The 25,810-nt window shown below is 41.6% G+C and overlaps 1 protein-coding gene across 3 annotated transcripts in view; it reads right to left on the bottom strand.

Moving 5' to 3' along the window:
• TUFT1 (tuftelin 1) overlaps positions 1-25,810 on the bottom strand; it is a 43,726-nt gene that overhangs the window by 11,665 nt on the left and 6,251 nt on the right. The window contains exons 1-6 of one of the 3 annotated variants that reach the window (XM_065881771.1): positions 9,063-9,179; positions 8,759-8,833; positions 8,247-8,348; positions 4,607-4,693; positions 3,581-3,670; positions 1,630-1,695 (exon numbers count right to left, since the gene is read on the bottom strand). In XM_065881771.1, the coding sequence (XP_065737843.1) occupies positions 1,630-1,695; positions 3,581-3,670; positions 4,607-4,693; positions 8,247-8,348; positions 8,759-8,833; positions 9,063-9,179 (537 nt within the window). Of the gene's footprint in view, positions 1-1,629; positions 1,696-3,580; positions 3,671-4,606; positions 4,694-8,246; positions 8,349-8,758; positions 8,834-9,062; positions 9,180-25,810 lie in introns of those variants that run through there. The other 2 variants (XM_065881780.1, XM_065881790.1) reach the window with 2 other exon arrangements.

The raw sequence follows: 25,810 nt of genomic DNA, 5'->3' as shown, positions 1-25,810 counted from the left end.
CACGGGTTCAATCCCTGGCCCGGGAAGATCCCACATGCCACGGAGCAACTAAGCCCGTGCGCCACAACTACTGAGCCTGCGTGCCACAACTACTAAGCCCGCGTGCCTAGAGCCTGTGCTCCACAACAAGAGAAGCCACCTCAATGAGAAGCCCGTGCACTGCAACGAAGAGTAGCCCCTGCTTGTCGCAACTAGAGAAAGCCCACACGCAGCAACGAAGACCCAACACAACCAAAAATAAAAACAAATAAATTAATTAATTAAAAAAATCACATTTTATAGGCATATTTAAATCATATATTGAATATGTTAGAGTGAGTACCTTTTGGTGGGGGAGACAAAAAAAAAAAAGTGAAAGCAGTGAGAGGTCTTTATGGGACCAATGATGATAATGAGCCCTGAACTGATGGGAAGGTCTGATTCAGCTCTGCACTTGAGAGTCAAACAAACCTAATCCAAAAATATACCTGCCCAAGCAAAGAAACAAATGCAACGAAATGCTATATACAGTCTAATCTCAACATCATAAATATATATTTGCACTGAAGGAAAAACAAAGGAAATTTCACCAAACTGGTTTTTCTCTGGGTAGATTACAATTGATATTTTTTCCTTCTTTCAACTTTTCTGTGTTTCTGAATTTCCCTAATTTTCTACAATATGTGTGTCTTAAATTATTATGTAATCACAAAATATATAATAACAAATGTCATTTAAAAAAAAGTACAGCCATGTTCATTTGTCAATTAGACTTCAATAAAGTTGGGGCGGGGAAAGAAAGTACAGCTACGGAAGGAAATACTTTGTCATTCAAGAGAATGAGATAGATTTACACATACAAATATGGAAAGAAGGCTATATATACTTTTCAGCTTAAAAAAATAAAAAAGCAAGCAAGAAATAATGTATTTATCACAACTGGAATTGTGAAAAGTATGTGCATATTATATACAGACATTTATCCATGTATGCATATATAGTGCATGTGTATATATTAGTGTATACACACAGATACATAGGGCTTTTAAATATGGTTGTCTGTGTATAGAAAAACACTCTAGAACTTTAGACTAGAATATTAGAACTAATAGGCTAAATATTAGAATCACATGAAGAGCTTTTAAAAGTCCTGATGCATAGGCCACACTTCAGACTAGTTAAATTACAGTCTCTAGGGATGGCACACGGATATTGCATCCTTTAAAGCTCCCAAGGCCATCCTAATGGGCAATGAAGGCCGAGAAGCACTGCTCTAAAAGGACCCACCCACGGGAATTCCCTGGCGGTCCAGTTAGGACCCTGCGCTTTCACTGCCAGGGGTGTGGGTTCGATCCCTGGTCAGGGAACTAAGACCCCACAAGCCACGCAGCAAGGCCAAAAAAAAAATAAATTAAATAAATAAAAGGACCCACCCACTTCAATCTGTTAACCTTGAATACTTTCAAGGAGTGGGATTGGGGAAGGAAAATTTCCGCTTTATATATTTCTCCTTTGTTTGAATTTTTACAGCAAGTAAATATTACTCTCATATTTAGTGAGAGAGAGAAAGCAATAAACAAAAGGATCAGGAAGGATTATTTCCTGCCTCTTGGCCAAGCAGTAGTTACCACTATTTTCCCTGTTACCTACCTCGGGTGGGCTGCTATGTGGGGTCAGGGGACCTTGACTTAAGCCATTTGGCTTTTCTAGCACCACCTATTCAAAGAAAAATAAAATTGGTAGTGAAAACAGTCCTAAGCAATCAACTTTGAAACATTCTTCTCCTTGTTTTTTTTTTTTTAATTGAAGTATAACTGATTTACAGTCTTGTGTTAGTTTCAGGTGTACAGCAAAGTGACTCAGTTATACATATATAGATCTATTCTTTTTCATATTCTTTTCCCTTATAGATTATTTAAAAATATTGATTATAGTTCCCTGTGCTATACAGTAGGTCCTTGTTGGTTATCTATTTTATATATAGTAGTGTGTATATTTTCATCCTAAACTCCTAAATTTATCCCTCCTCCCTGCTTTCCCCTTTGGTAACCATAGTTTGTTTTCTATGTCTGTGGGTCTATTTCTGTTTTGTATATAAGTTCATTTGTATCATTTTTTTTAGTATCATATATTTTTGAAACATTATTCTTCTAAGAGTTCAAATCTTAGAAAGAAAGAGAGAGAGAGAGAAGGGGGGAGGAAGAGGAAGAAGAAAAAGGAAGGAAGGAAGGAAGGAAGGGAGAAAAGAAAAAAAAAAGACATCTAGTGCTCTGTGGGAAAATGGAGAAAAGAGGGAGTAGAGAAACATGTGCAGCCTTGAGGGGGAATACTCTATCTAGCCTTGTTGGGAGGAGGAAAGAAACCCCAGGCTAAAACCTTTCAGCAGACTGGAAAATGTGCAGGCACATTCCTCGCAGCCCAGGAAATACAAGCTGCTGTCTGCCATAAACAAAGAGTTTCCTTTGCCCCTCGGGGATCCTGACAAGGTCTGACACAACATAAATCAAAAGGGGAAGCGGCATTTGCTGCAGTTCTTTCCAACCCAAAGCCTGATTAGTCATCATACGACTGCCGACTGCCGTTTTGTGTAAACAAGGTGCCTGGACCTCCGGGCTCTGAACACATTAGGTTCTTCAGTCACTAGACAAAGCACCTCCCACCAGCCAGATGTGAGCTCAGGCAGTGAAAGTCTTACCTCCAGCCAAAGCAAAATGAATTAGGGAGAATCCACCACACAAGCCTAGCACATGCCCAAGACGAAGGGTAATTTTGCTGGCACTAGCTGCTAGGTCAACTCTTCCCCTTAGGAGAACGAGGGCAGGATCTACTGGGGAAGGACCACCGCAACCAAACCAAAAGCAAATGAAGGAGACATAGCTTGGAATCTAAGGGAAGATGAGGGTGAAGTCATGGAAGAGATAGTTCTGCTGCTCTCCTGGGGTCATTTCTATCCTCAAAATTTTGAAGAACTGAAAAACAGGATCCCAGGATCATCCACCCCAAGAGGGATTCTCCAATCAGTTTGGTCTAACAAACATTTACTGATGACCTTGTGCATCCCAGACCCTGGGCTGAGGTGTGGGGACACAGAGACGAGGGTCAGGGGGTGAACCCTAACCTGGAGGAGCTTCCTGTCCCAGGGTAGAGATAGCTATAGACACAGACAGTAATAATAGACAAGGACCAAGACTTCCAATTTATACCACAAGCATCACCAAATTAAGCAAGATCAGCTTGTGAGAAGTTTGGATTTATAGGTTAATTGCCTCTTTATAGGACTTTGTATTACAAGAAGATTGATCACAGAATCCTTATATATAAGATGGCCTGCCATTAACTTAATAATTTTATTGATATAAATTCAATTTTTGCACATGTTTTAGGAACAGGTGTGCTTGTATGTAGGCCGATTAGTGTGAATACAAGTGTCCATCTGCTGGAGAGCCCTAACAATGTTGTGAGTGCTCAGAGAAGCCAGCATCACTTGTATTCTTGCCTTTCCTGGCAGCGGCATTAGATTCGGCACCCACTGGGTGAGACTGGTAAATGGTACAACCCCACCTCCTCAGTGGGGACCCAACCATGGACCATTTCCTATTACCTGTATCTCGTGTTGATGGAGAGAATCTCCTGGATTTCTGTCGAGCTTCCTACTTATATCCTCCCGGAGCTTCTGCAGGCAGTTCCTGGCCTGGGAGGAGAGGGCAAGAGGCTTTAGCTTTGGGAAAGAGAGCACATCAACTCACGCACCTTTGTGCCTATCCACAACCCATACTCCTATGAGTCAGGTACTGTTCTAAGTACTGGCTGGGAAAGGAGAGATTCTAGTCAAGTGGGGCTGCAACGCAGTCCCTCCTATACAAGCAACAAGATAATAAAAACCGTGCCCTGGTGTATCTAACATTTTAGTTGTGGAGACACACAACCCAAAAGACAAATAAGTAAAACATGTAATATGTCACAGTGACAAGTGCCAAGGAGAAACATGAGCCAGAGTGAGGGTTAAGAAAAGTGGGGAGGGGACTTCCCCAGTGGTCCAGTGGTAAAGAATCCGCCTTCCAATGCAGGGGACACAGGTTTGATCCCTTGTTGGGGAACTAGGATCCCACATGCCGCAGGGCCCATGCGCCTCAGCTGGAGAGCCTGTGTGGCGCAAACTGCAGAGCCCACATGCTCTGGAGCCCATGCGCCACAACTAGAGAAGAGAAAACCTGCATGCCACAACTAGAGAGAAGCCCACGCGCCGCAACGAAAGATCCCGCATGCCACAACGAGGGTCCTGTGTGTCGCAACTAAGACCCTACACAGCCAAAAAAATAAACAAAAGATAAATAAATAAATATGTTAAAAAAAAAGAAAAGTAAGGAAGCAAGGCTGGCAACTTTAGGTAGGATGACTGGGGGGACAGTGCTAGGTGCATGGTGCTTAATAAGTATTTGTTGATTAATGGATTGGTTGATTAATGGAAGGGTCAGAAATGATATTTACACATGAGGGGGCATGGTGCTTTGGAGATATGAAGGGAGCAGAAGGGAGAAAATCAGAACCTACAAAAGAAGGGAGCCAAAAAAATGTGAGGTTCAGAGAAATGACCTAGGTCATTTCCACGAAGGGAAGGGGTGCCCACCTCCTGGATATACTGGACCTCACTCTTCAGCTGGTTAATATTCTTCTCATGGATCATCTTGTCTCCTGACTTCCCCTTCAAGTACACCTGAAATAAGGAAAACAACACTAATTAAGAGACCTCCAATGGAAGCAACCTAAATGTCCATTGACAGAGGAATGGATAAAGAAGATGTGGTGTATATATATACACATACACACACACACACACACACACACACACACACACACACACACACACAAAATAGAATATTGCTCAGCCATAAGAATGAAATAATGTTATTTGCAGCAACATGGATGGACCTAGAGATTATCTTACTAAGTGAAGTAAGCCAGACAAAGAAAGACAAATATCATATGATACTGCTTATATGTGGAATTTAGAAAAATAAAATGATACAAATGAACTTATATACAAAACAGAAATAGACCCATAGAAAACAAAATTATGGTTAGCAAAGGGGAAGTGGGGGGGAGGGATAAATCAGGAGGTTGGGATTAACATATATACACTACTATATAAAACAGAAGACTTCCCTGGTGGCTCAGTGGTTAGGAATTCTCCTGCCAATGCAGGGGACATGAGTTCGACTCCTGGTCGGGAAAGATCCCACATGCCACGGAGCAACTAAGCCTGTGTGCCACAACTGCTGAGCCTGCGCTCTAGAGCCCACGAGCCACGACTGCTGAGCCCATGTGCAGCAACTACTGAGGCCTGAGTGCCTAGAGCCCGTGCTCCACAACAAGAGAAGCCACTGCAGTGAGAAGCCTGCACACCGGAACGAGCAGTAGCCCCTGCTCACCGCAGCTACAGAAAAGCTGGCACACAGCAGCAAAGACCTAACACAGACAAAAAAATAAATAACCAGCAAGGACCTACTGTATAGCACAGGGAACTATACTCAATACTTTGTAATAACCTATAAGGAAAAAGAATGTGAATCACTTTGCTGTACACCTGAAAGTAACACAACATTGTAAATCAACTATACTTCAATAAAAAGAAAACTCCAGTTAAATTAACTCCACATAGGCAGCCTCATACACTGCTGGTGGAAGGGTAAATTGTCACCGCCTTTCTGGGTGGCAATTTGGTAATTCCGATCAGAAGACTTAAAACTATACTTACTCTTTGGGGGCTTCCCTGGTGGAGCAGTGGTAAAGAATCCGCCTGCCAATGCAGGGGACATGGGTTCGATCCCTGGTCTGGGAAGATCCCACGTGCCGCGGAGCAACTAGGCCCGTGCACCACAACTACTGAGCCTGTACTCTAGAGCTCGTGAGCCACACTACTGAGCCTCTGTGCCATAACTACTGAAGCCCACGCACCTAGAGACTGTGCTCCGCAACAAGAGAAGCCACCGCAATGAGAAGCCCACACATGACAATGAAGAGTAGCCCTGCTTAGTGCAACTAGAGAAAGCCCATGCAGCAACTGAGACCCAACTCAGCCAAAAATAAATAAATAAATATAAATAAAAATTTTAAAATAAACTGTATTTACTCTTTAACCTATCAAATCTATTTCTGGAAATTCATCCTAATGAAATAAATTTAGCTAAACTAGCATAAATACTCCCGTACATACATGCAAATTCATGGAAAGGGGGTTATAAAAGGGGATTTACACATTTTTCTCTGTATACCATGCTTGAATTTTTAACAATTGAGAAAGTATTTCTTTATCACTTGTATTTTAAAGCACATTCACAAATTAGTAACATATATGCTCGACAAAATATTGTTTATGGCTGTAAAACATGGAAATAGACAAAATGTCCCACAATGGAGGATTAAAGAAATTATGGTATGTGTATACTAGAACACTAAGCACCCATTTATGGATACAAAGATGTTATAAACTACCATTAAAGATGGGGCAAGCAGGGGACTGCCCTGGTAGTGCAGTGGTTAAAACTCCATGCTCCCAATGTAGGGAGCCTGTGTTCGATCCCTGGTCAGGGAACTAGATCCCACAGGCATGTCACAACTAAGAGTTTGCATGCCACAACTAAGGAGCCGGTGAGCCACTACTAAGGAGCCTGCCTGCCACAGCTAAGACCTGGTGCAACCAAATAAATAAATAAATATTTTTAAAAAAAAAAAAGAAGAAGAAAGAAAAAGTAAAAACAGTAGAAAAACCCACAGAATGGGAAAAAATTAAAGATTTTTTTCGAAATCATATATCTGATAAGGGTCTATTATCCAGAATATATGAAAGAACCCTTAAATCTTAACAATTAAAACACAATTGAATTTTTAAATGAGCAAAGAATTTGCATAAATATTTCTCCAAAGGAGATATACAAATGGGCAATAAGCATAAGAAAAGATGTCATCAGGGAAATGCAAATTAAAACCACAAGGGCTTCCCTGGTGGCGCAGTGGTTGAGAGTCCGCCTGCCGATGCAGGGGACACGGGTTCGTGCCCCGGTCTGGGAAGATCCCACATGCCGCGGAGCGGCTGGGCCCGTGAGCCATGGCCGCTGAGCCTGCGCGTCCGGAGCCTGTCCTCCGCAACGGGAGAGGCCACAACAGTGAGAGGCCCGCGTAACGCATAAAAAAAAAAAAAAAAAAAAAAAAAAAAAAAAACCACAAGATATCACTTCACATCCACTAGGATGGATATAATCAAAAAGATGAACAATAACAAGTGTTAATGAGGATGTACAGAAACCGGAACCCTCATACATCACTGATGCGAATATAAAATGGAGCAGATGCTTTGGGAAAAAGTCTGGTAGTTTCTCAAAAGATTAAATATAAATATAGAATTACCATATGAGCTAGCAATTTCACCACTGCTAGGTATATACCAAGAGAACTGAAAACATATGTTCACCCAAAAACCTGTACATGAATATTCAGAGCAGCATTATTCATAAAAGATAGTGGAAACAACCCAAATGTCCATCAGTTGATGAATGGGTAACAAAATGTGGTATATTCATTCAAGGGAACATGATTCAGCCGTTAAAAGCAGTGAGTACTGATGTATGTTACAACGTGGCTGAACCCTGAAAATACTGTGCTAAGTGAAAGAAGCCAGACACAAAAGGCCACATGTTGTGTGATTCCATTTATATGAGATGTCTAGAAGGGGCAAATCGATAGAGACAGAAGGTAGATTGGTGATTGCCAGGAGCTAGAAGGAATGACTGAAAATGTTCTGAAATTAGTAGTGGTGGTGGTTGCACAGCTCTGTGAATATACTAAAAACCAGTGAATTGTACACTTTAACCAAGTCAATTGTATGGTATGTGAATTACATCTCAAAAAGCTGTTTTTAAAAAAGAAATAACAAAAATTGTTTTAATTTTTAAAAATAAGTTCCATAAACACACTTCCCACCGGTCTCCACAACTTCCAGCAGCTAAAGATGGACAGTGGATAAGCACCTAGAAAGGTCATCCCATCCATCCCCATGCCCGGGGCCGGGTCGCACCGAAGTCACTACAGACTGACTGTGGTCTCCTGGTGTTAATTAAGATCCTTCCAGGAGATGGCCAGGAGCTAGCATCGCAGGTCTGGTTCTTCCTAGTCAAACCACAAGGTCCCTTTGACGAAGTCAGCCGATCCCTCTCCCATGTCTATAGGGAGAAAGAGAGGAGGGAGAAACAGTGGAGGTGAACTAAGCTTACCTTAATGATCTCTTCATGTCCATCGTTGGACTCCACCAGTTCTGAGGCCAGAGAATGACCAGATGAGCGGCCGGACACCATGGCATAGGTCTTCCTGCCAGCCTACCAGAGAAAGAGAGAAAAGTGGCTCAGAAACCATATGACAAGCACAGAACTTCTGCCCCTCAACCAATGAAGAACTGCTCCTCAAAAGACTTGAAGGGTTAGTCCGATTTTCCCCTCCAAAAATTCATTTCAGAGCCTCTACCAGAAGCCACAGGACGAACACAGCAGCAACAAGAACACAGGACGGGGAGAATTAGTTGAAACTGCAGGTTAGTTTTAATTTTAATAGGGGTCTCTCCATCCCCCAAAGCAGTGCACAATGCTGAGGTCAGCTGGGGGTGTCTGAAAGGAGATGCTCCCGGGCAGCAGAGGAGATGGCTCCAGCCAGCACTGGGACGAGGAGTCGGCAGCAAGGAAGGAGAACTGGTGCAGGGGAGGAGGACTTGTCCCACCAGAAACCTCAATACCTTCTGGGCTATGCGTTCAAGTTCATCTCCTGTCAGTTCACCCTGGAGAGTCAGCCTGAGAACGTCCACGCTGCCCTAATAATGACAATGACAGCAACAATAACCTCTTACCTTTATAGTCTACTACCAGTACACATGCACTTTTGCCAGCCCTGTGGAGTGGGCCTTATTATCAGCATTTCACAGGCAAGAAAAGCTGAGGTCCGGGGAGGTGACATCAGCTTATCCAAGATCAGTTCACTCTTAGGTGATAAGGATGTCTCCGGGGACTTTGACAGTGCTCTTTACAATGCACAGAGACTACACAGCACACTGCTCTGTGTGGTTCCAGAGGGGCTACCCTGGTCCTTGGATTACAGGAAGCACATTGCATGTACTCTCCTTTCCCCAACCCTGAAGACAGCATCCCTGGATTGGTCATCCCCAATCCAGAATTTCTGCATCTGACAGCCAACCAGGTAGTTATGGATATATAAGACTAAGATATCCTTCCAGAACCAAACCATAGGAAGGTACATGAATCCAAACCCCTATTTCTATGAGCCACACAGAAATTATCCAAATGAAAGCAGGCAATACAATAGATCAGCATAACTTCAAAGGGAAAAGCAGATGTTCTTTCATAACTCAAAGAAGTTTTAAAAAACACATTGTGGGGTGGGTGGGAGGGAGGGAGACGCAAGAGGGAAGACATATGGAAACATATGTATATGTATAACTGATTCACTTTGTTATAAAGCAGAAACTAACACACCATTGTAAAGCAATTATACCCCAATAAAGATGTTAAAAAAAAAAACACATTGTGAGCAAGATAGAAAGCATGCAATAAGAGGGAAAAATGGGGGGCTGGAGATTTGGAGAGATAATAACATTGAGAGAGAATCAGCAAGGCAGAATGGACCAAATCCTGCCAATAACCCATGTTATGTGTACAGGTGGACAAGAGGCTTAGCCACTCTGGGCCTCTGGATCTCACTGGAAAAATAATGGTTGGAATAAGTATCTCTAAGGCTCCTTCCAGCCTTGATATTACGGCAGCATAAAAGAGGAGTATATGCGTGTCCCATCCAACGATGGGAAGATGGGTGCTGAACTAGCCAAGATGAAAGTGACCTTGAGGTCATCTGGTCATACCCTGCCATAAGGTCCGGAAGTATAAATGCCATCTTACTCTTAACACATTTTAAGGAACCCTCCTAACCTTCCACATGTCTGCTGGAAAGAAAGAAAGAAGAATGGACTCTGCCCAGAGAGTTGGGAGAAGCTTTTCTGGGTAGGCAATAGTCCTTCCTACACAAGAAAGAGTGAATTGGTGGAGAAGTAATCAGTCTCTGTAGTCAGCTACTTAACTCTCAGTGTTCTCGCTATAAAATGGGAATACCATCCAACTGAGGGCTTTTGGTTGAAGATTAACTGAAAATGTATCGAGGTTGTTCTCTGCCACATAAGAGGGAGGTACTCAAATATTAGCCTCCTCCCACTTCTCGGAATGAACCCAAATTTAAGAAAAATGGAAGACACTTCCACATGGCCCTTAAGCCTTCCCAATCCTGGCAATGTAGCTAGTTTTACAAAAACACTTAATTCCTACCAAATAAAAGCCAGACCCTTAGTGTGGCATTTAAGGCTCTCCACAGTCTGAGTCAACTCACATCTCCTGCTACTGCTCTTCATTGCTCCTGGTCCAATACGTCCCATGTCCTACCACTTCTGTAACAGTGCTCTCATCATTTCCTTTGCCTTAAATGTTCTTTACAATGACTATACTACCCAAAGCAATCTACAGATTCAATGCAATCCCTATCAAACTACCAATGGCATTTTTCACAGAACTAGAACAAAAAATTTCACAATTTGTATGGAAACACAAAAGACTCCAAATAGCCAAAGCAATCTTGCAAAAGAAAAACAGAGCCGGATGAATCAGGCTCCCTGACTTCAGACTATACTACAAAGCTACAGTAATCAATATGGTATGGTGCTGGTGCAAAAACAGAAATATAGATCAATGGAACAGGATAGAAAGCCCAGAGATAAACACATGCACATATGGTCACCTTATTTTTGAGAAAGGAGGCAAGAATATACAATGGAGAAAAGACAGCCTCTTCAATAAGTGGTGCTGGGAAAATTAGAATACTCCCTAACAACATACACAAAAATAAACTCAAAATGGATTTAAGACCTAAATGTAAGGCCAGACACTATAAAACTCTTAGAGGAAAACATAGGCAGAACACTCTATGACATTATAAATCACAGCAAGATCCTTTTTGACCCACCTCTAAGAGAAGTGGAAATAAAAACTAAACAAATGGGACCTAATGAAACTTAAAAGCTTTTGCACAGCAAAAGAAATCATAAACAAGATGAAAAGACAGCCCTCAGAATGGGAGAAAATATTTGCAAATGAAGCAACTGACAAAGGATTAATCTCCAAAATTTACAAGCAGCTCATGCAGCTCAATATCAAAAAAACAAACAACCCAATCCAAAAATGGGCAGGAGACCTAAATAGAGATTTCTCCAAAGAAGATACACAGATTGCCAACAAACACATGAAAGAATGCTCAACATCACTAATCATTAGAGGAATGCAAATCAAAACCACAGTGAGGTATCACCTCACACCAGTCAGAATGGCCATCACCAAAAAATCTACAAACAATAAATGCTGGAGGGCTTCCCTGGTGGCACAGTGGTTGAGAGTCCACCTGCCGATGCAGGGGACGCGGGTTCGTGCCCCAGTCCGGGAAGATCCCACATGCCACGGAGCATCTGGGCCTGTGAGCCATGGCCGCTGAGCCTGCGCGTCTGGAGCCTGTGCTCCGCAACAGGAGGGGCCACAACGGTGAGAGGCCCGCGTACCACAGAAACAACAACAACAACAACAAAAACAATAAATGCTGGAGAGGATGTGGAGAAAAGGGAACACTCTTGCACTGTGGGTGGGAATGTAAATTGATACAGCCACTATGCAGAACAGTATGGAGGTGCCTTAAAAAACTAAAAATAGAACTACCATAAGACCCAGCAATCCCACTATTGGGCATATACCCTGAGAAAACCATAATTCAAAAAGAGTCATGTACCACAATGTTCATTGCAGCTCTATTTACGATAGCCACGCCATGGAAGCAACCTAAGTGTCCATCGACAGATGAATGGATAAAGAAGATGTGGCACATATATAAAATGGAATATTGCTCAGCCATAAAGAGAAATGAAATTGAGCTATTTGTAGTGAGGTGGATGGACCAAGAGCTGTCATACAGAGTGAAGTAAGTCAGAAAGAGAAAAACAAATATTGTATGCTAACACATACATACGGAATATTAAAAAAAAATGGTTATGAAGAACCTAGGGGAAGGACAGGAATAAAGATGCAGATGTACAGAATGGACTTGAGGACACAGGGAGGGGGAAGGGTAAGCTGGGATGAAGTGAGAGAGTGGCATGGACTTATATATACACTACTAAATGTAAAATAGCCAGTGGGAAGCAGCCACATAGCACAGGGAGATCAGCTCAGTGCTTTGTGACCACCTAGAGGGGTGGGATAGGGAGGGTGGGAGGGAAACACAAGAGGGAGGAGATATGGGGATATATGTATATGTATAGCTGATTCACTTTGTTATAAAGCAGAAACTAACACACCATTGTAAAGCAAGTACACTCCAATAAAGATGTTAAAAAAAAAAAAGTTCTTTCCTCCCATTTTCACCAGGGGCATCTGCAAGTCCCTCAGGAGCTTGCATTCAATTGCCACATCTTCCATGACACTTCCCTACATCCTGTGGGAAACACATACTCCCTTCCCTGAGCTCCCTCTGTATCACAGGGCCTCTCGTGGCACGTGCCTCTCACTTAGTTGTGATCCATGAGGAATTACCCCTTCTAACTGTTAACTCCTTTTGGGCAGCTGTCTGCCACAACCCCTAACAAAGGTAAGTATTTTCTGAATGCATAGTGAGTGTTCCATGACATATAGGTCAAGAGAACATTACAAAAGAAAGAAGAAAAAATAATTTCAAAATAGCCAGAGTGGCTGCCAACTCCTTTTCCCCAGGACGCAGGCATGCATTCAGATTAAAACACAATCTCAGGAGTTCCCCGGTGGTCTAGTGGTTAGGATTTGGCGCTTTCACTGCTGTGGCCTGGGTTCAACCATGGTATTCTAATTGGAAGAGCACAGACAACTAGGCTGGATCTGGGCCCTGAGAGGTCATCTCCTCTGTTCATGTCATCAGAATTCCAGCTGCAGACAAGAAAGAGAACGAGTTGAAGAAGTACTCAAGGAAATAATGGCTGAAGCTTCCCAAATTTGGCAAAAGACGAATCTGCAGATTCAAGGAGCTCAGCAAACATGATAAACCTAAAATTCATGCCAAGATATATTGTAATTAAACTTCTGATAACTAAAGACAAAGAAAAAATCTTGAAAGCAGCCAGAGAAAAATGACACCTTACCTATAGGGGGAAAGCACTTTGAATAACAACAGATTTCTCATCAGAAACCATGAAGGCCAGAAGAAAATGGGACACTATTTTTCAAGTGCTGGGGAAAAAAAAAACCTCACAATCAATGTTTTTCCCAGGAAAAATATTCATCAGGAATAAGGGGGAAATCAAGACATTCTCAGGTAAAGGAAAACTAAGAGAATTTCTTACCAGTAGACCTACACTAAAAGAATGGCTTTGAAAGTTCTCTAAACAGAAAGGAAACAATAAAAAAGGAATCTTGGAACATTAGGAAGACATGGATAGCAAAAACGTGGGTTAATCCAATAGGCTTTCCCTCTCTCCTTGAGTTTTCTAAATTATGTTTGATGATTGAAGCTAAAAATTATAACCCCATCTGATGTTATTCTAAATGCATACACAGGAAATATTTAAATTAATTATAAATGGGAGAGGGTAAAGGAATGTAAAGGAAGGCAAGGTTTCTATACCTCACTTAAACTGGTAATACTAGAGCAATCACTACAAAGTCTATACAAAGAAATAATACTCAGAAACACTATAAATGAATCAAAAGTGAATCCTAAAAAGTGTTCAAGTAACCCACAGAAAGGCAGGGAAAAGAAAACAGAGAAATGAAGAACAGAGAGAACAAACAAAAATAAAATAGCAGACTTACCATACCAATAATTACACTAAATGTACATGGTCTAAATACACCAATTGAAAAACAGATTGGGGCTTCCCTGGTGGCGCAGTGGTTGGGAGTCCACCTGCCGATGCAGGGGACATGGGTTCGTGCCCCGGTCTGGGAGGATCCCACATGCCGTGGAGCGGCTGGGCCCGTGAGCCATGGCCGCTGAGCCTGCGCGTCCGGAGCCTGTGCTCCGCAATGGGAGGGGCCGCAGCAGTGAGAGGCCCATGTACCGCAAAAACAAAAACAAAAACAAAAACAAAAACAAAAAAAAACAGATTGGCTGGAATTCCCTGGCAGTCCAGTGGTTAGGACTCCACACTTCCACAGCAGGGGGCCTGGATTCAATCCCTGGTTGGGGAACTAAGATCCCGCAAGCCACGTGGCCATGGCCAAAATAAATAAATAAATAAAATAAAAATAAAAAACAGATTGGCAGAATGGATTAAAAAAAAAACATGACTCATTATATGCTGTCTATAAGAAACATACTTTAAATATAAAAATATAGGCTGGTTGAAGTAAAAGAATGGGAAAAGATATATCATGCAAATATTAATCAAAGGAATGCAGGAGTGCTGTATTAATATCAGATAATTTAAGCTCTCACTACAAGAATTTAGAAAAAGAAGCAAACTCAAAGCAATCAGGAGGAAGGAATTAATAAAGATAAGAGCATGAATAAATAAAATTTAACACAGAACAACAATAGAGAAAAACCAATGAAACAAAGAGCAGTTCTTTGAAAAAAATCGATGCAAATCATAACCTCTAGCAAGACTGACAAAGAATAAAAGAGAGAGACATAAATACCAATATCAGGAATGAAATAGGATATTTCTACAGATCCTGCACGTATTGAAAGTATAAGGTAATACTATGAAAAACTCTTTGAACATAAATTTGACAATTTAGACAAAATGAATCAATTCTTCAAAAAATACAAACTACCACAGCTCATCTAATATGACATAGGTAATATGAATAGCCTTATAACTATTAAGAAAATTAAAGTCATAACTTAAAACTTCTCAGGAGTTCCCTGGTGACCTAGGGGTTAGGATTCCAGGCTTTCACTGCCGTGGCCCAGATTCAATCCCTGGTGGGGGAACTGAGATCTCACAAGTGTGTGGCGAGGCCAAAAAAAAATATTCTCAAGAACTATCTGGGCCCAGATGGCTCCACTGAGAATTCTACCAAATATTTTAAAAATTAACACCAATTCTATTTCTACATAATCTCATCCAGAAAATAAGAGGAGGGAACAAATTCATTTCATCAATCTATTCTTATTGTGTGGCACCAAGAGCAGACAAAGACAATTTTAAAAAGAAAAAAACAAATAAACAGACTACAAACCAACATCTCTCATGAATACAGAGATTTTACTCTCTAACATTTTGTTAGAACATGGGTAAAAGACATGAAAAGATATTTCACTGAAGAAGATATACACATGGCAAATAAGCATATAAAATAATGTTCAGCATCATTAGTCATTAGGGAAATGCAAATTAAACCCACAGTGAGATACCACTACACACCTATCAGAATGATTAAAACAAAAAGTACACCAAATGCTGGCAAGAATGCAGAGAAACTGGATCACTCACACATTGCTTGTGGAAATACAAAGTGACACAGCCACTCTGAAAAATAGTTTGCAATTTCTTTAAAAACTAAACATACAACTACCATATGACCCAGCAATTATACTCCTGGGCATTTATCCAAAAGAAATGAAGACTTATGTTCACACAAGTTCACACAAAAACTTGCACACTAATATTTATGGAAGCTTTATTTGTAATATCGCCAAACTAGAAACAACCCAGATGCCTTTCAGTAGGTGAATGGTTAAACAAACTGTGGTACCATGGAATGCTTACCATTCAGCAAGAAAAAGGAACAAATTATTGATGCATGCAACAACAATTCCCAAAGAATTATGCTAAATGAAAGAAGTCAATCACAAAAGGTTACATACTATACGATTCCATTTATGTATTGATAATAGTCTTGAAATGACAAAATTATACAAATGGCGAACAGATTAGGGGTTGCCAGGAGTTAAGGAGAAGATGGAGATGGGAAGGAAGTGGGTGTGACTCTAAAAGGGCAACCTGAAGTATCTTTGTGGTGATGGAAATATTCTGTCCCTTGACTGTATTTATGTCACTATCCTGATTGTGACAGTGCACTATGGTTTTGCAATATGTTACCACTGAGGAATGCTAAGTAAAGGGTACAGAGATCTCTATTATTTCTTTTAACTGCATGTGAATCTACAACTGTCTTTTTTTTTAAAAAAGTAATACTTCCAGGGCTTCCCTGGTGGCGCAGTGGTTGAGAGTCCGCCTGCTGATGCAGGGGACACGGGTTCGTGCCCCGGTCCGGGGGCATCCCACATGCCGCGGAGCGGCTGGGCCCGTGAGCCATGGCCGCTGAGCCTGCGCGTCCGGAGCCTGTGCTCCGCAGCGGGCGAGGCTACAGCGGTGAGAGGCCCGCATATCGCAAAAAAAAAAAAAAAAAAAAAGTAATACTTCCAGAGATAAAAATTAAAGAATATAATGAAAATAGTTACAATCCTGGACTTCCCTGGTGGCACAGTGGTTAAGAATCCACCTGCCAATACAGGGGACATGGGTTCAATCCCTGGTCCTGGAAGATCCCACAGGCTGTGGAGCAATTAAGCCCGTGCGCCACAACTGCTGAGCCTGCACCCTAGACCCTGTGAGCCACAACTACTGAGCCTGCGCTCTAGAGTCCGCGAGCCACAACTACCGAGCCCGCGAGCCACAGCTACTGAAACCCATGCACCTAAAGCCCATGCACCGCAGCAGAGTAGCCCCAGCTCACCGCAACTAGAGAAAGCCTGCGCACAGCAACGAATTCAACGCAGCAAAAAATAAATTAAATAAATAAATAAATACATTTATTTAAAAAAATAATTATTATAATCCTACTACTCCAAAATAGCCACTATTAAAATGTTAGTGTATTCCTTATAATTTTTCTATGTATATTTTTGAAAGGCATACTACTATATACAGTTATATACTTGCTTTTTTCCCCCTTTAATATTTCATCATTAATTTCCATCACATTAAACATTCTTCAGGGACTTCTCTGGTGGCACAGTGGTTAAGACTCTGCACTCCCAATGCAGGGGGCCTGGGTTCGATCCCTCATCAGGGAACTAGATCCCACATGTATGCCGTAACTAAGTGTTTGAATGCTACAACTAAGGAGCCTGTGTACCATAACTAAGAAGCCCTTGGGCCACAAATAAGGAGCCCACGTGCCACAACTAATGAGCCCGCCTGCCACAACTAAGACCCAGCACAACCAAATAATAAACATTTTAAAAATAAATATTCTTCAAAATTTGCTTTTAATGGCTACTAGTATTCCATGAATAGATCAGACTAATTTATTCAGCCACCCAGTATAGGTTCCTATCAACTTTTTGCATTTTATTTTTTATATATTTCCTTTTTAATTTTAGAAAATATATTTTATTTTGATAGAATGACATGATACACAGCAGTACCTAGATAACCACAATATTTACTGCCTGGTCCATTACTCCTCAAGCCTAACTTGATTTTCTCTCTTCTTTGCAGAAAAAGAATAGCATTTGGAACAGTTAGACCTTGGCTCAAGCACTGGCTCCAGCTTTTATTTGTTGTGTGTATTAATTTTATTCTCCCTCAGCCTTAGTTTAGTAGTTGGTAAGATGGATAGTACAACATTTAAGTGAGAACACAGTGACTAATACACAGTGAGAACACAATGACTAATACACAGTGACTAATAGACATACAAAAATGCCAGTTCCTCAAATTTGACATAATGCTCCTCTTTAAAATATTTTCCATAAGCATATTCCATATGCTTATAGGTTAAATTAATATGCCTTGTCATGGAAAAAGATGCATATTAACTCCTACTTCACACTATATACAAACATTAATTCCAAGTGGATTGTAGATGTAAATGTGAAAAGCAGAACAATAAAGGTGTTTGTTTTGTTTTGTTTTGTTTTGTTTTGTTTTCCGCGGTACGCGGGCCTCTCACTGCTGTGGCCTCTCCCGTTGCGGAGCACAGGCTCCGGACGCGCAGGCTCAACGGCCATGGCTCACGGGCCCAGCCGCTCCGCGGCATGTGGGATCTTCCCGGACTAGGGCACGAACCCGCATCCCCTGCATCAGCAGGTGGAATCTCAACCACTGCGCCACCAGGGAAGCCCCAATAAAGGTTTTATAGGAGAACACCTTCATGGCCTTGGAAAGGCAAAATTTTTCTTAACCACAGCACAAAAAAAATCCTCCCCATAAAAAACTGATACATTGGACTATATTAAAATTTTGAACTTTTGTTCATCAAAAGACACCACTAAGAGAGTATGACAACCCACAGAGTAGAAGATATTCGCTCTACGACTATCTGACAAAGGATATTCAGAATACATTAAGAATTCCTACAAAACAAAAAGACAAAAAATCAATGTGGTATCCTGGACTGAATCCTGGATCAGAAAAAGGACATTAGTGGAAAAGCTGGTGAAATCCAAATAAAGTCTATAATTTAGTTAATAGTATTGTATCAACATTAATATCTTAGTTATGACAAATGCACCATGGTTATTAAGATGCTAACATTGGGGGAAATTGGGTGAAGAGTATATGAGTATTATCTTTGCAACTTTTCTGTAAATCTAAAATTATTTCAAAATAAAAAGTATAATTAAAGAAAGAAAGTGGGGAGGGAGGGAACATGAGAGGGAGACAGAGTGGTGCCCAACAGAAAAATGGGCAAAAGACTTCAATAGATACATTACATAAGAGGATATCCAAATGTCCAATAAACATATGAAAAGGGTTCCACCTTATTAGTCATCATCATCAAAGAACTAGAAACTAAAACCAAAAGGCGAAACCACAAACTACTCATCAGAATGACTAAAATGAAAAAACAAAATACCAAGTTTCGGGGGCTGTGGAAAAATCAGAACGGATGGTGGGTTTGCTCATTATCACAATCACTTTGGAAGTATCTACCAAAGATGAACACATGTGTACCTTATAACACAGCAATTCCACACCTGGTTATCTACTCAACAGAAATGCATACATACTTTCCCCATAAAAAACATATACTAGAATGTTCATAGTAGCATTTTTCATAATAGCCAAAAGCTAGAAATTACCCAAATGTTTTTGGAATAGAATGGATAAACTGTGATACAGTCATACAACAGAACACTGCACAACAATGAAAAAGAGTGAACATGCAACATGGATGAACTTTACAGAAATGTTAAGAACAGAAGTCATACACAAAAGTATACTATATGATTCCACTTATATAAAAAGTATAAAAGCAAGCAAAACTAATATATGCTTCAGAAGTCAGGACAGTGGTCACCCTTGAGGGTGGAGGGTAGGTAATGACTAGAAGGGGACAAGAGGGGGCTTCTTGATGATCTGCTTCTTGATCTGGGTGATGGTTAGAGAAATGTATCCAGTTTGTGAAAATTACTTGACTGTACATATATGATATATGCACTTTTATGTATGTGTGTTATTGTTTAACATACATAAATGTATGCTTTTTTTAAAAAGCAAACAAAAAAATTTAAAACGCCTTATTGTAGCATTAAAGTCCCTGCATGATCAGACCTGTCACAGTATATATCACATAATGTCTTGACTCCCACCAGTACCCCACCTGTACCCTACATGAGCTATCCCAAACGTTCCTGATCCAATTGCAGGAAGGCATCCAAATCCAAATTTCTATTTCTGTTGATGAGTTTTCCAATGCAATACACACTCCCACCTCCCCACAAGTCATTTTCTCCTCCAGGGATACGCTTCCCTCCCTTGCCTCCTTGGAGAATTCCCAGTCAACCTTGAAGGCTCAGCTCTAAGGGTCCGACCCTAGCACTCCTCAGTCAGAGCCTGCTCCTGCAACCACTGCACCCTACATATCCTACCACTGTAACACTGGTCCCCTTCCTTCATAACTACTTATTCATTCATCTCCCCAATAAAATCATAAGCTCTCTGAAGACCTCGATGGCTTATTTAGTACAGTGCCTTGCTTAGAGCGGGCATATCAAAGAATATGTGTTGTGTGAATTTCAGGTAATGTGGTCTAGGATTTTCCCAATTCTCTTTCTTTTGAGAACATTAGACTCCTCAGTTTAGAGAGGCGGAAAATAGCAGACATGAAAAGGGGAAAACAAGAAAAAAAAAAAAAAAGAGCAAAGACCAAGAAAGGCAACACTAAGAAGAAATATAAGTGGCTAATAAATATATGAAAGATGCGCAACCTCAGCAGTAATCAAGGAAACGCAAATGAAAATAATAATGAGTTATCATTTGGGGGGAATTTCATTAAATTCTGATTTAAAAAGTGTAAGATGAGACACATAGAAGTATGCTCACAGCAGCACCGCTTGCAATGGCAAAACACTGGAAACAACCCAAATGATGCACTGACAAGTAAATGGATGAATGCAATATGGCATATTAGTACCATGAACTACAGCTACATGCTTTGACATGAAGGAATCTCAAAATTAATGTTATATAAAAAAGTAAGCAGTAGAATATAGATGATACCATGTATACAAAGTTCAGAACATGTCAAACTAAGCAACATATCACTTGAGCATGCAGTAAAAGTATAATAAAAAGCAAGAAAATAAACACAAAATTCACAAATTCTATGGAGGAAGCAGAGGGGTTATGATCCAGAAAGGACCCCAGGGGGCTTCAAAAGTATTGGTAATGTTCTGTTTCTTAACCTGGTTGTTCAGTACACCAGGACCATTTTATTGCTTTCCTTTAAAACTTCCCATATAGGGACTTCCCTGGTGGTCCAGTGGCTTAAGACTCCGTACTTCCACTGCAGGGCGCATGGCACAGTTCGATCCCTGGTCATCAGGGAACTAAGACCCCACAGGCCACACGGTGTGGCCAAAAAAAAAGAAAAAGAAAAAAACTTGACATATACACAAGAATCCTTTCTTGCTTTTCAGTAAAGCGAGTGAGTTACTTCATGTGACTCCTACAGAAATATCATTTTTATTATTTTTTTTAATATTTATTTATTTGGCTGCATGGGGTCGTAGTTGCAGCACGCGGGATCTTCGTTGCAGCATGCGGGCTCTTTGTTGAGGCGCTCAGGCTCTAGAGCACGCAGGCTCAATAGTTGCAGTGCTCAGGCTCTCTAATTGTGGCATGCAGGCTCAGTAGTTGTGGCACACCGGCTTAGTTGCCCCGCAGCATGTGGGATCTTAGTTCCCCAACCAGGGATCGAATCCCAGTTCCTTGCGTTGGAAGGCAAATGCTTAACCACTGGACCACCAGGAAAATCGAGAAATATCACTTTTAGATCAAGTGACTGGCAAATTTTAAAGATACTGATAATACCTAGGGTTGGTGAGGATGCAGGGAGAAAGACTAATCTCCCATGTATATCGTTGGAGATTATAAAAGTATTTTTAGAAACTAATTTGGCGATATTAATAAAGAGTTTGCATATTTTACAAACACTTTGAGTAATTCCACTTTTACGAATATGGCCTATGAAAATCCATGCACATTTGCCCAAAGATATGTGTGTAAAACTGTTGACTGCAATATTCTTTACAATAAAGACGTGGAAACAGCATAAATATTCTTGAGTAAGTGAGTGTGTGAGTCAAGTATGGTAACATCCACACCATGAAATACTACACTGCTGATAAATAAACCTCTATAAACTGACAGGAAAAGACCTCCAAGACATATTAAGTGAAAAAAAAGCAAGTCACAAATTCATTCATAAAATATGACTTCTTATTTATTTAAGTACATACATATGTTCATAGTATTGGTAATTGCCGGTTCCTAAATAAAGCAATTACTACATGCTGAGCCCTATTGGGTGCTGTTCTAAGTGCTTTACATGTATTAACTCATTTAATCCTCACAACACAACTATATGGTAGGTATAAATTCCCATTTTATAGACAAGAAAACTGAGGCACAGAAGTTAAGTATCTTGCCCAAGGTCATATAACTAGTAAGGAGCAGAGCCAGGATTCAAACCCAGGCCCTGTGTTTCCAGAGTCTGTGCTCCTACCCACCATGCCACGTTGGCATTTCTTGAAAGTAAGCACAACAGAAAAGCACTGAATTCATATACACTAAGCTAGAGAAAGTCAAGGGAGTCAAGGGACTTTCAGTCCATATACTTCTATAGTGTTTTAAACTTCTGCAACAAAAATGTATTTATGTGACATTCCTATAATAAAATATATAAAATAAAGAGAAGGAAAGAAAAGGTACTAAACTTAGAGGTGGGATCTGAGTCCGACCCCTACTAATCCTTGAGCAAATCATTTTATTTCTCTGGGCAATTTTCCATCTACAAAATGGGGGTAATAATACCTACCTTGCCTACACTTTAGGCACGGTAGGTAAATGTGTAGGAACAGTGTGAAAGTGCTTTGCAAACCATAAATCACTTCACAAAAGTAAGGCAGCATTAACTTTCCCAAGGAGCTCTGGAAAGACTTCAAGGGAGGAGAGTAGGTGAGACAAACTGTCTAAAAGAAGCCTGTGAATAAATCTAGGGTTCTCTCTGGCACCTCATCCTCTAGAACCAGAGGATCCAGTCTGTAAGGCCACAGACTTCACCCCACGACCCCAAACCATAGCCAAGAAGGAAAACCCAGGCCCCTCTCTGCTTGGTGCCATTGGTTGTTTTCTGGGGCTGGAGTGACCCCAAGGCTGCGAGCAGGCTCCGGGGAGCTTTAGGAATACCCCAAGATGTCTAGCAGGGTGGTCCCCACTGGGTACTCTCTGAACGGCAAGCTAGGAAGGGGAGCCATCTTCTCTAAGGAAAAAGGAACAGAGCTAATCACAAGGTAAGCAGTCTCTAACCTCATACACATTCTTGGGGAGAAGCCCAGCCAACTCCAAATTATAGGCAGCCTCTCCACTCTGTTCAAACAAATCTCCAGCTGTGACTCACTCCTCAGAGTGGGGAGGGGGTAAACACAGAGCTGAGGGCTTAAAGATCAAGACGCTAAGGAGGAGTGATACGGAGATATATCAGGGAGGCCCCAGAGGTTCTCACATCACTGGCTCATGTGAATAGGGTAAAGATCTATGGGAAAATACGTTTCCCCAGCTCCCACTCCCCAGGCTGCTATGAGGGCCATGAGGACTGGATGGCAGGTGAGGATCAAGGGACTCCGAGAAGGAAGTAAGGGAAGTGGAAGATTGCCCCTGAGCTGCAAACCAGCATCCTTAATTTATTCTCTCCCTATAACCCACTCTTCCACCATTTTGTCCCTCAACCCTGTTCCCTGTTCCCACCGGGAATGTACATGGTCTCTCAAGCTGCTACAGCAGCAGCCACCTCAATTTTCCCCTTCTGAGAAATGGGAATAGCCAGCACCTTGAAACAATGGTTCCCAAGAGGTCAGGATGAGGAAAGCCCCAATAAAGTCAAAGAGGCCAGATGCAGTGGTTGGGGGATGACCCTCTCTTGGCTGAGACTCCTAACCCTCTCAGCTCACAGATCTCAGGTACCCTTGGTCCTGCCTTTTGCAGGGCTCTCTAGGTCAGAGATGGTGCTTTGTTGGGGATGGCACAAAGAATCAGTCCTGCTCCTCCCCACAGATAAACCAACAGAACAGGTATTTGCTTTTTGTCTGGCTACCCGCCCAGAGGCATGGGCTGGACAAGCTCTATGCAGAGGGCTGACCAGGATGACTGGGAGGTGAAATGAGAAAAAGGGATTTAGGGTGGCACCCTAAATGGGGCAGCCTTTCTCATTCCCTGGATCCCTAGCACAGGGAAACACCAGGACCTGGAAGTGAGAGTGTGTACATAGAGGGAGGTGGGCTCCTGAACTCTCCACTCTGAGAAAGACACCCTTTTGCCCAGCATATCTCCCTTCACGAAACCCACCTAGTGCCCAGCCAGCCTGGAATTCCCAGGTCCCCAGCACCCTCTCCCCTCTCTAGTCTCTGATTACCTTGCTTTGTGATTTTTGCTTCTTTGCCTCCAGGCCCTAGAAGACCATTTCCTCTTCTTTCCCCTGTATTTTCTTCTCCTCTTCCTGCCCCTGCTGGCTAGGCTTAAATCTGGGCCAACAGCCTCCCTGGCGCATACCTGTTCCCTCAACTAAACCTCCCCACCCCTAGGAGACAAAGGTGTTTCACAAGACTCTGCATCATGACCCAAAGAGGCGCATACCACAATTACCAGCAGGCGAGGAAGCCTGTCCCACCTGCTCTGAGCACGCGTGTGTGGAACCAAAACCATCTGCGTGCACACACCGCCCCACTACTCCCACCCGGGAGAAATATGGGCAAACTTTGGCGCCCAAAGCCTGGTGACTGGGTAAGCCTCCTCACCCAGATCCTCCCACAGAGCCCAGGATTCCCCAAATTCCTGGCAGGCTTGGAGACATCAGCTGTAGTGCTCCTGAAGGTGAGAACTTGGCAATGAATGGGGGAGATGGAGTGGAGTGAGGAGGAATTTATGGGCTGAGCTTGAGGCAGGTCTCATGAGTGGAAGGAACAGGCAGTCACCAAACTTGAATGGTTCCTCTGCCCAGGAGTTTCTTCCCCACGCAGGTGTCACAGAGCCAGGGCTTCCACCGTTTTAGAATTCATTCATTCCTTTGGAGTAAGCATCAGTGACTCCAGATGAATCCCCTTTTAAAATGCAAATATTCTCACCCAGCAATTCCAATCCTAGGTATTTCTTTCCAAGAGAAAGTAAAATGTAAATCCACATAAAAACTTGTAAACAAATGTTCATAGCAGCATTATTCACAATAGACAAAAAGAAGAAACCACCCACTAATAAGGACCTACTGTCTAGCATAGGGAACTCTACTCAATACTCTGTAATGGGCTACATGGGAAAAGAATCTAAAACAAGTGGATATACATATATGTATAACTGATTCACTTTGCTGTACACCTGAAACTAACACAACATTGTAAATCAACTATACTCCAATAAAAGTTAAAAAAAAAAAAGAAGAAACAACCCCAAAGTCCACTCACATTTATTCACGATGAACATGTCATAATATATCCATACAATGGAATATTATTCAGCCATAAGAAGTAATGAAATACTGATTCATGTTACAACACGGATCAACCTTAAAAACTGCTAATTGAAGGAAGCCAGTCACAAAGGATCACATGTTATATGATCACTTTTAGATAAAATATTTAGAATAAGCAAATCATAGAGAAAGAGACTGATGAGATTGGGGGGGGTGTTGGAAGAAAACAGGGAGTGACTGCTAATGGGTCAGAATTTCTTTATGGGGTGATGAAAGTATTCTAAAATCAGTTGTGCTGATGACTATACAACTGTGAATATACTAAAAACCAATGAACTGTATACTTTAAATGGGTGATATGTACAGTATGTGAATTATATCTCAATAAAGCTGTTATAAAAAGAAAATGAGGCCCATAGTAAGCCTTCAGTAAATTACAGCTTTAGTTTAAAAAAAAGAGTCGGGCTCAGGAAAGACTTGGTCTCAGGAAAGACTTGGTATGTAACTAATGCAGCTTCTGAGGTCCTAAAGGAATGACACCTATTCCAGGGTAAAGACAAAGGTTCAGACTGCAACTGATATAAAATTTCAAATCCACTCAGGCATTGAGAGAACCTCTCTGGCCTAGACTGACCAACATAAAAAAATGTAGAGAGGACTGGTGGTGGGTGGGGAGGGGAGAGCAAATATTCTAAGGAAGGGTAACAGTGATAGGATACTTAAAGGGAATCACTTTATCAGAGTCCAGTGCATCATGGGATACCAGCTGCCTTGGCCATGATTTCAGAAAACGGAGGAGG

This window comes from Phocoena phocoena, chromosome 1, assembly GCF_963924675.1.
Source record: "Phocoena phocoena chromosome 1, mPhoPho1.1, whole genome shotgun sequence".
Lineage (NCBI taxonomy): Eukaryota > Metazoa > Chordata > Mammalia > Artiodactyla > Phocoenidae > Phocoena > Phocoena phocoena.
The sequence above is the reverse complement of the archived record's forward strand: the minus strand, read 5'-3'. Positions and strand labels throughout refer to the sequence as shown.